We start from the raw sequence: 13717 nt of genomic DNA on the forward strand, positions 1-13717 counted from the left end.
AATCTAATTCTTTACCCAATTTCCTCACCAGAGAGTTTCTTCAAAAATGCTCCCCAAATTGAGAGATAAAGGGAAAGATAAAAAAAATGCAAGAAACACCTTAAAAAAAATCCAATTTCGGTAAAACTAATCAAATCTTGGTATGAGATTTTTCAAAAAGAAGCAAATGAAGAAACCTCTTCGTTAAAATCTTCACCTAATGCATCACTCGAAGATGCTCAAGATCCAAATGAGATGTCATCTCAAGTCAAAACATGGATTGAGTATCTTTCTCAATATTCAGAAGTTGCAATTTATTTTGCACAAATTAAGGACGAAATTCCTCTCCAAAAAGTTGTTGCTGAAGCAGTGAAAATTTCAAAAAACAGAGAGATTGTTTTACATAAATCAAAGGGTCTATCAAATGTTTCAAAACAAACATGTCTTCAAGAAAATTTTTCCAAAACAAATAGTGATTTCTCAAAACTCTACTAAAAAATCTTCACAATATTTTCAAAATAGAGGTATTGAACATATTCTTGCACTGGATGATGATTTATATTTTTCCAATAAACCTCCGCATATTTTGGTTAAACAAATTTTTAATTGATCCCATTTTATGCCAATAAACATAGGGGAAACCATGAATACTATATAAATATTTTAATCCAAACAAGATATGTGGCATTTAAACATTACACTGATCTAAAAGATTCGAATTTTATTACCTATTCTACAGCTCAAACCATCAAAGTCCTCAGACCAAAAGATTAGGGTGAAAGCCCATCAAACTTGATGAAATTTCCAATATCATTTTCTAAAAAGATTTATCGTTGTACTAATTTTTTGTACCGAAATTACCATGGAGCTTGGTATGCAGCATTGTTCAGCTCGAGAAATCAAGATTGGCCCACATCAAGAAAAACAAATTTCGGTCAAAAATTACAAAACTTCCCCTCTAACAAAAGTTTAACCATATTAACCGGAAGGGGAGAGGGGAAAAGACAACAATGGAGTTATAAGGTTCTTCTTCTTCTTTCCTTATGGGGGAGATAATAAACTTGTAGGTAGAGTAAGAGACTTATTCAATTGTTTAAATTTTGTTCTAACCATCCTAAATTTAATAGCAGTTGTTGATTCTAAATTCAAAAGAAAAAGTGACAATGCCTGGAAAATTTAGAGACTTTTAAAGAGAATTTTTTTTATAACCGATAAAGATTAAAAAATATTTTGATTTTAACCATATTGTAATAAAATTAAAGAGGAGTGCTTAAAAAATTTAATGTATAAAATTCAATTATTAAATTCAATTTTTTTTATAAATAGAGAATGGTAAGATAATTTAATTATTAAATTTATAATTTACCCTTTCATCAATTCTGAATGGGGTTGTCTCAAAAAGACGGATTAATATACGGCTAAAAAATGGCTTGACTGGAAACTTAATAAGATAATTAATAAATTCGGTAAATCACTACCTATTATGTTGACAGACTCATAATGTTGTAGGTAGAAACACGAAAAACTATTAAAAAATTTGATAACCGGTAAACTTTGATTAACGGTAGGTATCGATACATATATATAAGTGTACATACTTACTTCACTGTGGAAAACATTAATTTAGAGTTATCTTTTGAGTGAATTTTAAGATATTAATTTAGTAATTATACGCTTCTAATGATTTATTTTTATGTTACGGTATATATTATTATTAAATTAAAAAAATAAACATAGATATTACATATTTATTATTATCTTTGGTTAAAATTGTTAAATTTAAATTCTAAATAATATTTTATAAAATATCTAAACAATCAAATAATATATTATTATTAAATTAAAAAAACAAACATAAATTGCATAACTTATGTATCCGTACTTACTCTAAAAATATGGATATTTATAGAAATATTGTTTTGTTATATTGTTATATATCGATACATTTTTATAAAGTATCGATACTTTATAGACGCTATTACTACTTTTCTTTTAAATTCCAAAAGTATCTATACTTATTTAAATTGAATCGATACTTTCAACATATTCGGTAGCGTTTTACCGATTTTGTTATAATAAAACCGATTTTGTCATATTCTATATTATTATGTATCGATACATTTTTATAAAATATCGATCCTTTATAGGAGCTATTATTGCTTTTCTTTTAAATTCCAAAAGTGTCGATACTTATTTAAATGGAATCGATACTTTCAACATATCCGGTAGCGCTTTACCGGTTTTGTCATATTTTTACGTGTTATATTGTTATGTATCGATATATTTTTATGAAGTATCGATACTTTATAGGCGCTATTACTGTTATAATGAAACCGATAGGTAATTTAATGTAATATGTAGCGCCTATTTTTTTACCGTTTACATTATTAGCAACCTTAAAAAAAATCAGTAGGTAATTGAATGAAATAAGTAGCGCCTATTTTTTTACCGTTTACATTATTAGCAACCTTAAAAAAAACCAGTAGGTATTTTAATGTAATAGGTAGCGCCTATTTTTTTTACCGTTTACATTATTAGCAACATTCAAAAAAACCGGTAGATAGTTTAATGTAATAAATAGCGCCTATTTTTTTTACTGTTTATATTATTAGCAACCTTAAAAAAACCGGTAGATATTTTAATGTAATAGGTAACGCCTATTTTTTATACGTTTACATTATTAGCAACCTTAAAAAAACCGGTAGATATTTTAATGTAATAGGTAGCGTCTATTTTTTTTCCGTTTACATTATTAGCAACCTTAAAAAAAACCGGTAGATATTTTAATGTAATAGATAGCGTCTATTTTTTTTACCGTTTACATTATTAGCAACTTTAAAAAACCGATATTTTTTTAACCGGTCACTTGTTTAACCAGTCACGTTATTTTTTAGCCGTTTTTTAATCGCCTCGAACTTCCCGATATAAGAAAGACGATTAAGGGCATTTTTATCACGAAAAAAACCATGTTAAAGAGAATCAAGGCGAAATAAGGGCATTTAAGTCATTCATACTTAAACATTGCCTTCTCATAGTTTTGAACAGTGTTTTGAAAATCGGACCGGACCGGCCGATTCAATCGATTCAACCGGGAATCGTTGCCTGATTCGGTTCATTCGACACCGATTAAATCGCTACTAGTGAACTGGAAGGAACCGCTGAACCGACTGTGAACTGTTCGAACATGACCGGATTGTGAATCGGTTGAAAACCGATAGAACCGGCTCTAAAAAAAATTAAATCAAACGACGTCGTTTGTTAAACGAGCCGAGTCGAACTCGAGTATTACTGAGCTCGACTCGAACTTGAAAACTTTAAAGTAAGCTCAACTCAACTAAAAAACTCGCGAGCTAAAAATTATCAAGTTCAACTCGAACTCGAAATATAATATTGAAACTTGAACTCAAAAAGGCTCGAACTCAAAAAAAATTTAGAAGCTCAATTGAAGCATTAAATTCGAACTCGATTGAAGCGAAAGAATAGTTCGCTCTGTGCTCACTAAAAGGCTCCATAATTTTGAATGCCAAATTACCTCTATTATTTATAGAAGTCAGTTAGGATGCTTTTCTATGTTTCTTAGCCATGTGAGATTGTTTTGTTTTCATATTTTTACTCTTTAGACTTTTGTGATGCTCTTCTATGTTTTTTAGTTATGTGAGATTTTTTTTAAATTAAACCAAACGATATCGTTTGTTATGATTTTTTAGCCTCAAATTTATTTTTTGATTATAGTTATATAATTATATTTATTATTTAATATGTTTTACCTTAAATATTATGTTGTAGTTAATTTGAATCATTTTGTTTCACTTAATTTTATAGTTTTTAACTTATATATGTTATGACTTGCTTTGAATATGACTTGTGATATAAAAAACTATTTTTTATTAAATATTTTTGGTATTTTTATTTAATTTTTTAAATAATTATTAATTATGATGTCGTCCGGTTCTTTCGATCGGTCTAACCGATTCGACCGGTTAAACTAGTAGCACAACCGATTCGTTAATCGGTCCGATTCTAAAATGGCACTTGCCCAAACTAACTAAATCCAAATCGTTTCAAAAAAAAAAAGAACTTAACTCTTTCTCGCTGTGCTTTTAATTTCTCATCCATTTTCATTTTCAATTTTCTTGAAAGAAATTAAATAAAAATTAAATTGTTGCCACCGTTCAATCAAATTGAATCACTATTTCTTTTTCTTTTTTATTATTATAATTTTTCCTGTTTCAGATCTGATCGCAGATCTTGAATCTTCATTTTCTGTACTTCTCTGGTAATTTTTCTTGTTATTTTTTCTCTTATGTAGTAATTCAAATGCGTGAATTTTGAGTGAACTTTGTTAGGGTTAAAAGAATTACACCAGCTATTGGTAAATCGAATTTGCGAAGTTCACTTTTATGTTCTTCGAATTCGGATTTTGTCTCTCCCTTGTAAGTAAAATTATGTCTATTTTATTTGTTTTTTCGTTACTGTTTTTTCTCATATGAAGTTTGATTTTGGAGTTTTGTTTTGTTTTTTCTTTTTGCGTTTCTATGGTAGGTTGGTAAATAGATCTTAAAAGTTGGCTCCTCAAAGGCGATCGCAGCGCCACATGGGTGGCCAGATGCAGCAAAGCAATGCTGCAGCGACGGCGCTCTACAATCATTCCGGCGGAGGTGGCGGCGGGTCCTTGCATAATGGGGCTCCTGCCAGCGGCGATGCTGGTGATGCCGTTATGGCGCGTTGGTTGCAGTCTGCTGGATTGCAACATCTGGCCTCTCCCTTGGCATCTAGCGGTATGGACCAACGCCTCCTTCCCAATCTCCTCATGCAGGTAAACCATCCATCTCCTTCTAATTTCCACTCTTGTTTATTTATATTTCCTGTGGTTTTCAATTATCCACAATCAATTGCTCCATTCCAATGCATGCAGTTTGAATTCGGTAAATGTGCATTTTTAATTGCTTTAATTTATTTTAAATTGTCATTTTTATGAACTTCTTTGGCCAACACAATTCGAATTCGGATAATGTACATTTTTAATTTATTTTAAATTACCATTTTCATGAACTTATTTGGTTAATATTCTCGTGATTATTGCATTTGAACAATGGGAAATGTTTTTGAAGTTTGTACATCGTCCTTCACCCAATAATGTCTCCTTTTGAGATTTATATTCCATTCCATTTGATCTAATGCGTATATATATTCGTTTGCATGAAGTTGTCGAAAATTCATTCTTAGTATTGACAATTAGGGTCATGAGCCTGCTAAGAAAGTTGGAGTCCATCATTAGTTGATAATTCGATTGCTTGTTTCCTTGTTTTTCCGTTAATGTAGTAATTTTCATTTCCTTTCAAACAAACAATCTGTATTTTAAATTCTTCCTAATGTAGTTAATCATTTTATATTTTATGCATTTGGAGATGATGAGAAGTTACTATTACATTATTGAAGGGTTATGGAGCACAATCAGCAGAAGAAAAGCAGAGGCTTTTTAAATTAATGAGGAACCTCAATTTTAAAGGGGAACCTGGGTTAGAGCCATTCACACCAACTGCCCAAAGTTTGGGAGGGCTGGGTACATCTGATGGGTTCTATTCCCCGGAGTTCAGGGGGGATTTTGGAGCTGGGCTTCTTGATCTTCATGCTATGAATGATACAGAGCTTCTTTCTGAGGTATGGTTATTAGGAACTGCACATAGCTTTCCAAGAGAGTTCCATAATTACCATTTTTCTTCCCTTTTATGTGGTGATATGATTAGACATTTATGGATGTTGTTTCCTCTTGATATGTTTGAAACTTCACTCAAAAGTGTGTTCCAATTTAAGTTTGTCATAGCATATTTTTTTTAATCTGTTTTCCCTTTGGAAATAAATTTTGACGTGATTTTTTTGCAGCATGTTATCCCAGAACCTTTTGAGCCTTCACCATTCATGCCTAGATTGAACAAAGAATTTGAAGATGAACTTATTGTAACAACTAGCCTGCAGGAAAAAGAGCTGAATGATGCTGATGCCTCTGCTTCATTATTCTCTGCCAATGAAAAAGAGATGAGCACGAGGGAAAATAATGTTGCTAAGATTAAAGTTGTGGTATGTTGGTTTCCGGCAATGGTGCTTTCTTTCCCTGTCCTCTCTTTCAACCTTCTATGGAGATGGGGACATCCTTATTTCCTTGATAAGATTGAAGTTTATGTTCTCTAATTTTATTATTATTTTTATTCCTTTCAATGTTGTCCTGCTCTTTTGTTGCACTTTTTAATATTTACCTAGGTTGCGAAATGTAGAAATGTATACGCGTCCATGTTCATGGCACAACATGATATGGCTTACGTTCTAAATTTCCTGGAACTAAATTTGTTTTATATTGTGGTATAAGGTACGTAAAAGACCATTAAATAAGAAGGAGATTTCTCGGAAGGAGGATGATGTAGTAACTGTGAGTGAGAATGCTTTAACTGTCCATGAACCCAAGCTAAAGGTTTGTGTCTTATTTATGGTTGTTAAGGTGATGATACTATGCGTTATTGAGATGGTCTTTAGAACCATTGGTGCTTGTTTGATATGCCATTTCTCATCTGTTTGGTTGTTTTGTAAAGGTGGACTTGACAGCATATGTGGAGAAACATGAGTTCTGTTTTGATGCTGTTCTGGATGAGCATGTTACAAATGATGAGGTAATACTTGGTTGATATATATTTCCATCCATGTGTTGTTCTTGAATATCTTTGAGTATATTATGACCCAAGTCTTTTGTTAAGATTGACCTGTTCTTTTGTTTGTGTCAACAGGTGTATCGTGAAACTGTTGAGCCGATTATTCCCATCATCTTTCAGCGAACAAAAGCCACTTGTTTTGCATACGGACAAACAGGTGCAAAGAGTTTCTGGACCTCATTCCTTAATAGTGGTTAATATTTGCTATTATTGTCATCTAGAAGCTAAATTCATGTAGAAGCATAACTTTTTGATATCAAAGCTGCATGCATCTTGGATAGCATCTAGGCGTCTTTTCATTTCTGTTTCTTCCAAAATATACTTTTAAGATTAATATTAATTCCAAAATATACTTTTAAGATTAATATTAATTCTCATACTTTCATGGAGATTATATTTGGATGTTGAAGTATAAGCATCTTTTTAGCTATGTTTGTTGTTTTCTATTCCATTGTTGTTTCCCCTTATTCCATACCAGGAATCATAACTCTGTTTTATATAGATCATTTCTCAACCCGAAATCATTTTACAATATTCAAAGAGCTAGGAAGAAATTAGATTCTAGTTTAGAGCCACAAATGTTTTTTAAATGATGTACATGGTATTTATTTGGTATTTTAAATATAATGTATAAAACTATTTGGGAGGGTTAGAATTGTTACTTGAAAGTTGACATATATGGTTGATCTTTGGATAGGATATTAGAGACTGCAAATGTTTGACTATGCTGCTGAGAAAATTAGTGCTGAGAGAACATCTGATTCCTGAAAAAGAAGAAATCCTCTGTTCTAAACTAAGGAAATCTCAAAAACCCGAAACATGATTGTCATTTTCTCATTATCCCCGGTCCTTCTTGTTGAACAACTCCTTACCTTTCTAGTTTATGGTTATGTGGAATTATTGCTCATTTCTGTTCTGTGTCGTGGCATATACTTTCAATTTCAGGTAGCGGTAAGACGTTCACAATGCAACCATTACCACTCAGAGCAGCGCAAGACCTTGTTAGATACTTGCATCAGCCAGTTTATCGCAATCAGAGATTTAAATTGTGGCTTAGCTTTTTTGAGATATATGGTGGAAAACTCTTTGACCTTCTGAGTGAGAGAAAGTATTTCCCTTTTCTTCCCTTGCTTATTTATGTATGTGCACGTGTGTGTGTGTGTTTAACCTTAGGATAACTGACTGACTTTTGATGTGTAATGTCTGAAATTTCTGCTGGTCTTATGTCGAGCTAACATTTCCAATATGTATACTGGAATAAAGTGGATGGATGTGTATGCATAATAATAACTGTTGGGTCACTCAATAGTCTAAATGTTCTCCAACAGGAAACTTTGTATGAGGGAAGATGGGAAACAACAAGTCTGCATAGTTGGATTGCAAGAATTTGAGGTGTCAGATGTGCAAATTGTGAAGGAATACATTGAGAGGGGAAATGCCACTAGAAGCACAGGATCTACTGGTGCAAATGAGGAATCTTCAAGGTCACATGCTATTTTACAACTTGCCATCAAGAAGCACCCAGAGATGAAGGAGTCGAAGCGGAACAATGATGGGAATGAATCAAAACCTGGGATGGTTGTGGGAAAGATTTCTTTTATTGATCTTGCGGGCAGCGAAAGAGGTGCAGATACCACTGAAAACGATCGGCAAACTAGGTAAGATTGAATGTTTTTGTGGGGGAAAAAAGGAGGTTTCAGAAACCCCTTCCAAAGGTCTATCTACAGATTAATTTTATCTGTCAGCTTGTTAAACTAGCTTAACATCTGATTTGTTTTTGGCTTGTTCTTATAGAACTGGTTTTGATTCTTGCTAGGATCGAAGGTGCTGAAATAAATAAAAGCCTTTTGGCTCTTAAGGAGTGCATTCGTGCACTGGACAATGATCAGATCCATATACCATTCCGTGGGAGCAAACTCACTGAAGTGCTCCGTGACTCTTTTGTCGGCAATTCAAGAACAGTTATGATCTCCTGTATTTCTCCAAATGCTGGTTCATGTGAACATACACTCAATACTCTGAGATATGCTGATAGGTATGCTTGTTTCTATAACAAGTTTCTAAAAAATGTACTTCCTTTGTTGCTGTGGATTGTGTTATACTTTTCAATTAAATAAAGGTTATCATTCTCCAATGAACAGGGTTAAGAGTCTTTCCAGAAGTGGTAATTCAAAAAAAGATCAGGCTGTAAATTCTTTGCAACCAAGTAATAAGGATGCTTCTTCAGCATCTTCTCTGTTAGCTACTGCTGATGTTGACGATGTTTATGAGCGAAAACAGGAAGTAAAAATTGTCGATACGGGTAGAAGGATTGTAGAGAAAGATGTTTATACTGCAGATTTTGACAAACAGCCCTCAACATTTGTGTCAAGTTACCCCTTCAATGGAAGGGAGGAAAGTGGAAAAGCTTCTGACCCAACTGATAGGGAGAGATTTGAAGTAAATAATAATTATGGTGGTTCTACAGGTCAAAAAGTTTACCCGTCAAATTCTCAAAATTCAGCTGATACTGAAGAGAAAGTGCCGAAGGTGTCACCACCTCGTAGAAAAGCAACTAGAGAAGAAAAATCGGAGAAGATGTGGAATATGGTCAAGAAAGATGGAGGATCTGATTTGTCCTCCTCAAACTCTAGGCAGGCGAATGCTGTTAATAATTACGAAACAAATAACGTTGGATATGGACAATATGATCCTGAACCTCCCACTGATGAGAATATCAATGCAATACTTGAGGTAGGCAATAGGTGCCGTTCATTTTGTCTTTTTTATTTATGATCTCGGTATTTTGTTCATTCTGTGTATACTTTGGTTGGTTGCAGGAGGAAGAGGCTCTAATTGCTGCTCACAGAAAAGAAATTGAGGGCACAATGGAGATTGTTTGTGAGGTAAGTAAACTTGCACTTTTATCAAGGCTGAAAAATGTTAATTTTCAAGTACTTATGTTGTGAAGCATTTACATTCATTATACTGAACCCTCATCAACAAGCTGGACAAATTATCCTTGTTTCAAACATACATAACTGTGTTGCCCCGACTCATTTTTCTTGAAGTTCCTGTGGCCGACACTCATGCCCAGTACAATCTTTGACATGGGTATAGGATAATGGCCATTCAAGGACCCTCCAAATATATAGTAAAACTTCTTTAAAAAATTGAACATACCTGTGTTAGACACATGCCAGTATCCAGCACTTGCAGTTGACTGAGTAACATAGATTAATACAACAATTGAGCCATCGGTCATCTTGTTTGCATCTATATTACAGGAAATGAAGCTTTTGGCAGAGGTGGACCAACCAGGCAGCCACATTGACAATTATGTGACCCAGCTGAGCTTTGTACTTTCACGCAAGGCTGCTAGTCTGGTTAGTCTTCAAGCTCGCCTTGCCCGGTTCCAGCATCGACTGAAAGAGCAGGAGATACTGAGTCGGAAAAGAGTTCCTCGTTGATGCAGTCATGTGTTATCTGCTCTAATTGCTGCATCAGACCTTGTCCAGTAATTTCTTCTCCTATAGATTATTACTGTACTATTTGTCCTGCAGGACACTTGCCCACTTTTATAGTAGAGGTTATAATTTTCCCTTTAGCTTATAGTACAAAAACCTGCCGGGTAGTTTAATCTTAAATATTTCTATATACAGAGAAATTCTCTAAAATAAATTTACTCGGTACTGGCAGTTGATGCACCAAGCTGCAGTACGGCTTGAGAGGAAATTCAGTAGTGGAAAGATCCTGATCCTATTTCCTGGCATCAAACGTTGCCATTCTCATACATGTTTCCTGCAAACACAACGGTGTTGACGATTCAATAAGGTGATTATACTTATGTGATGCTTGATTTATCGACATGTATTGTTTAGATGTTGAATATGATGTTGTTGAGATTGAATGGTTTGGTGGCCATGTGTTGTTTAATGGGCTAAAACATTTCTAGGAAATGAGAGAAAGAGGAAAATACGTTTCTCCCCCATTGTTTCTTTTGTAATTTTTGAAACTTATAGTTTGTTCTCACCTCGAAACACCTTGTGCATGTTATATGTAGACCCGAGTGTTTATGTATTTTGTTACTTTATAATCATATTTAAAGTAATTTATATCTGTATACATTTGTTTTGAGATAGATCCCGAAATATTCGTGTGCCCGGATTATATTCATTGCGATATACTTTGGAGAGCACATTTTTCCTCACCTAGAAAGAGCACCTTGTGTGTGTAATATATGTATATGATAATACGTGTATTCATGCCATGTAGTATTTTGTCATGTTATAATTGTATTTGAAATGTATTTAATATACATTTTGATATATTAATAATATATAAACTTTGAGACATTTGTATATTTTCTTCATATTTATGTTTTATTTTCAGTCATGTCTAATATTTGGATGGGTATGATATATATGATTTTGAAGATTTTCTAAATAGATTTTAAAGGCTTCCTAAATTGATTTGGGGGGGGGGGGGACTTGGAAACTTTGGTAGTAAATTTTTTTGGCAGCTTATGTTTGGATGGACGTTGGTGTTTGTGTCATAATACTATATGTATTGTATTTTAAGGTATTAATGGACATGTTAATTAATTGTAGAGGCGTATAAGTCGTTTTATGTCGTATGCCTGTTCTTAAGATTAAATGGTTTGTTTAATTTTTTTAAATATTTGATTAAAGTCGCAATCAGAACAATCAGAAAAGAATTTATATTTTAAGAAATCAAATTAAAATATTTTTAGGCAATAAAAATTATTTTTCAGACTAATAAGTGCATTGTTTTTTTATTCTTTCTTCCAATCAAAACCTTAATGTAAATTAAACTTCTCCATTTTCTAGCTAATAAATATTTTTATTTGTTTGAACTTTAATTTTTCAAACGAACTGGTCGTAGTTTACAAAAGTTATTGGGTAAAGTACATCAAAGGTTCTTAAATTACGTTTGAAAACTAAAACTAGGGATTTAGGTGAAGTTTGAACAAATAAAGATTAAGAAAGTCGGATGACAACAAAATTCAGAGAATAAAACGTGCCCATGATCCATTGGTAAATTTCTTTCTTACATCTCGACTCTATCTCAATTTTGTATTGAGATTAAATAAAGATTATCTGATAAGATATAATATGAAACTTGAACTCCATCTCTTATCCTATTTTGATAATTATGTTTAATTATTATTTAAGTAGATTATTAGGAAGAGAGAAGAGGCCATAGAGGTACACATCAACATTATTTTTTTCTTAGTTTTTATTTTCATGAGTCGTTAAGTCAAGATTTTTCAAGGTGTTTTGATTTATGATATTGTTTTTATCTCTATCTTTTTTTATTCCATTTACGTATTCTTATATCTTTAACTTTACTAATTATTTACTCTATAATTTATTAAATTTTTATATTACTAATTAAAATCTTATTATTTATAATTGCGGTCGTATTTTAATCCAAATAGTAAACGAGTTGTGAAAAAAATTAATCATCCATACTCATGTAAGTTGATTATTAACATGAGAACTAAACATGTATTATAATTTTTTATACAAACTTTTATTATTCTATCTATATTCATTATTTAATTGAATTTTTTAAACTCGTTTTTTTACTTAAAATGTTTTTATTCACGTGTGACGAAATTTAATATACAATATTTTTCTTTAAGTTTAAATAAAAACTAGGATAGATTATATGTTTAGTATCTAAACTATTACTTTTATTCAATTTTAGTACCTGAACTTTATTTTTTCTCAAAATCGTACATAATATTTAGTTTAGATTTCATTTTGGTATCCGCCATTAAAAACTTAACTGTTATATTGACGTGTCACCATAAGATAATATCACATCATCATTTAAAAAATAAAAAATTTGTCACGTCACCATTAATTTTTTAATGGTGGGTACTAAATTGAAAGCATAAACTAAACGTTAATTATGATTTAAAAAAAATAAAATTTAGGTATTAAAGTGGAGAAAAATTAATAATATAGATATTAAAATAGAATAAATGTAATACTTTAGATACTAAACATGTAATTTACCCTAAAAACTAATAGCTCCATAGGAAGAACCATGGACTACTCGTTCCCCTCCAGGGATTGTCTCAGGAAAGACGGGCTAATATACGGCGTCACTGGATACATTAAAAGATATTTAATAAATTCGGTTTAGCGCTACCGGAAATGTTGAGTAATAATAATGTAGTATGTCTAAATCATGAAGAAATATTAAAAATATTGGCAACCAACAAACTTAGCTTGTCGGTTTATGTCGATACTTTATAAATATGTATTGATCCATATCAATATAACTGGTAAAAATATGATAAAACCGGTCTCGAAAAGAAAAAACCGGTAAAGCGCTACCGGATATATTGAAAGTGTTGATACTTTAATATAAGTATCGACACTTTGTGAATTTAAAAGATAAGCAGTTTTAGCGCCTACAAAGTGTCGATACTTTATAACAATGTATCGATCCACAACGATATAACAAGTAAAAATATGACAAAACCGGTCTCTAAAGGACAAAATCGATCTCTAAAGGAAAAAAGCAGTATAGAGCGACTGAATATATTAAAAGTGTCGATACTTTAATATAAGTATCGACACATTATGAATTTAAAAGAGAAGCAGTTTTAGCGCCTATAAAGTGTCGATACTTTATAAAAATGTATCGATCCATAACGATATAACAGGCAAAAATATGACAAAACCGGTCTCGAAATGACAAAACCGGTAAAGAGCTACCGGATATATTGAAAGTGTCGATACTTTAATAAGTAAGTGTAATAAATTATCGATACTTTCAAAGAAATAGGTAATTATACTATCGAAAGTATCGACACCTGACATAAAAGTATCGACACTTTGGTAGTTGTATCGATTAAATATAAATAACATATTCGGTGAAAATATAAAGGGCATAGTTAAATATCCTCTGAAAAATAGATAGAACGGACGAGTTTTTGAAATCAAAGCGTAATTGTTGCTGCATTTCAGAAGGCGTTTCTAAAGCGAAATTTGTTTGTTTGTTACTGCAGTCGAATAAAA

The 13717-nt window shown here is 32.1% G+C and overlaps 1 protein-coding gene across 5 annotated transcripts; it reads left to right on the forward strand.

Moving 5' to 3' along the window:
* The first annotated feature begins 4147 nt into the window (after positions 1–4147).
* Positions 4148–10595, forward strand: LOC120146024 (kinesin-like protein KIN-13A). Of its 5 annotated transcripts, none has more exons than XR_005518172.1 (15): positions 4219–4255; positions 4326–4412; positions 4522–4795; positions 5419–5640; positions 5863–6057; positions 6344–6445; positions 6564–6641; positions 6756–6837; positions 7626–7788; positions 8009–8338; positions 8497–8715; positions 8822–9413; positions 9497–9565; positions 9947–10204; positions 10359–10595. XR_005518172.1 is itself a non-coding variant. In XM_039159688.1 (15 exons), the coding sequence occupies exons 3-14, from the start codon at positions 4574–4576 to the stop codon at positions 10127–10129; spliced, it is 2457 nt and encodes an 818-aa protein (XP_039015619.1). In that variant the 5' UTR covers positions 4219–4255; positions 4326–4412; positions 4522–4573; the 3' UTR covers positions 10130–10176; positions 10359–10595. The 5 variants fall into 5 exon arrangements, 4 of the variants coding, with proteins under 4 accessions (XP_039015621.1, XP_039015619.1, XP_039015622.1 ...); XM_039159688.1 differs by having other exon boundaries at positions 9947–10176; XM_039159691.1 differs by having other exon boundaries at positions 9500–9565; positions 9947–10176.
* The last annotated feature ends 3122 nt before the right edge of the window (positions 10596–13717 follow it).

Source organism: Hibiscus syriacus, unplaced genomic scaffold (genome assembly GCF_006381635.1).
Source record: "Hibiscus syriacus cultivar Baekdansim isolate YM2019G1 unplaced genomic scaffold, ASM638163v2 tig00110895_pilon, whole genome shotgun sequence".
Taxonomy (NCBI): Eukaryota; Viridiplantae; Streptophyta; class Magnoliopsida; order Malvales; family Malvaceae; genus Hibiscus; species Hibiscus syriacus.

What these genes read in the sequence shown, in the direction of transcription:
- LOC120146024 (XM_039159690.1), top strand. Translation starts at nt 4,574, where the DNA reads ATGGGTGGCCAGATGCAGCAAAGCAATGCTGCAGCGACGGCGCTCTAC. An exon ending in TTGCTAAGATTAAAGTTGTG is followed by an intron (nt 6,058 to 6,343) that starts GTATGTTGGTTT and finishes TTGTGGTATAAG; the next exon opens with GTACGTAAAAGACCATTAAA. An exon ending in AGCATGTTACAAATGATGAG is followed by an intron (nt 6,642 to 6,755) that starts GTAATACTTGGT and finishes TTGTGTCAACAG; the next exon opens with GTGTATCGTGAAACTGTTGA.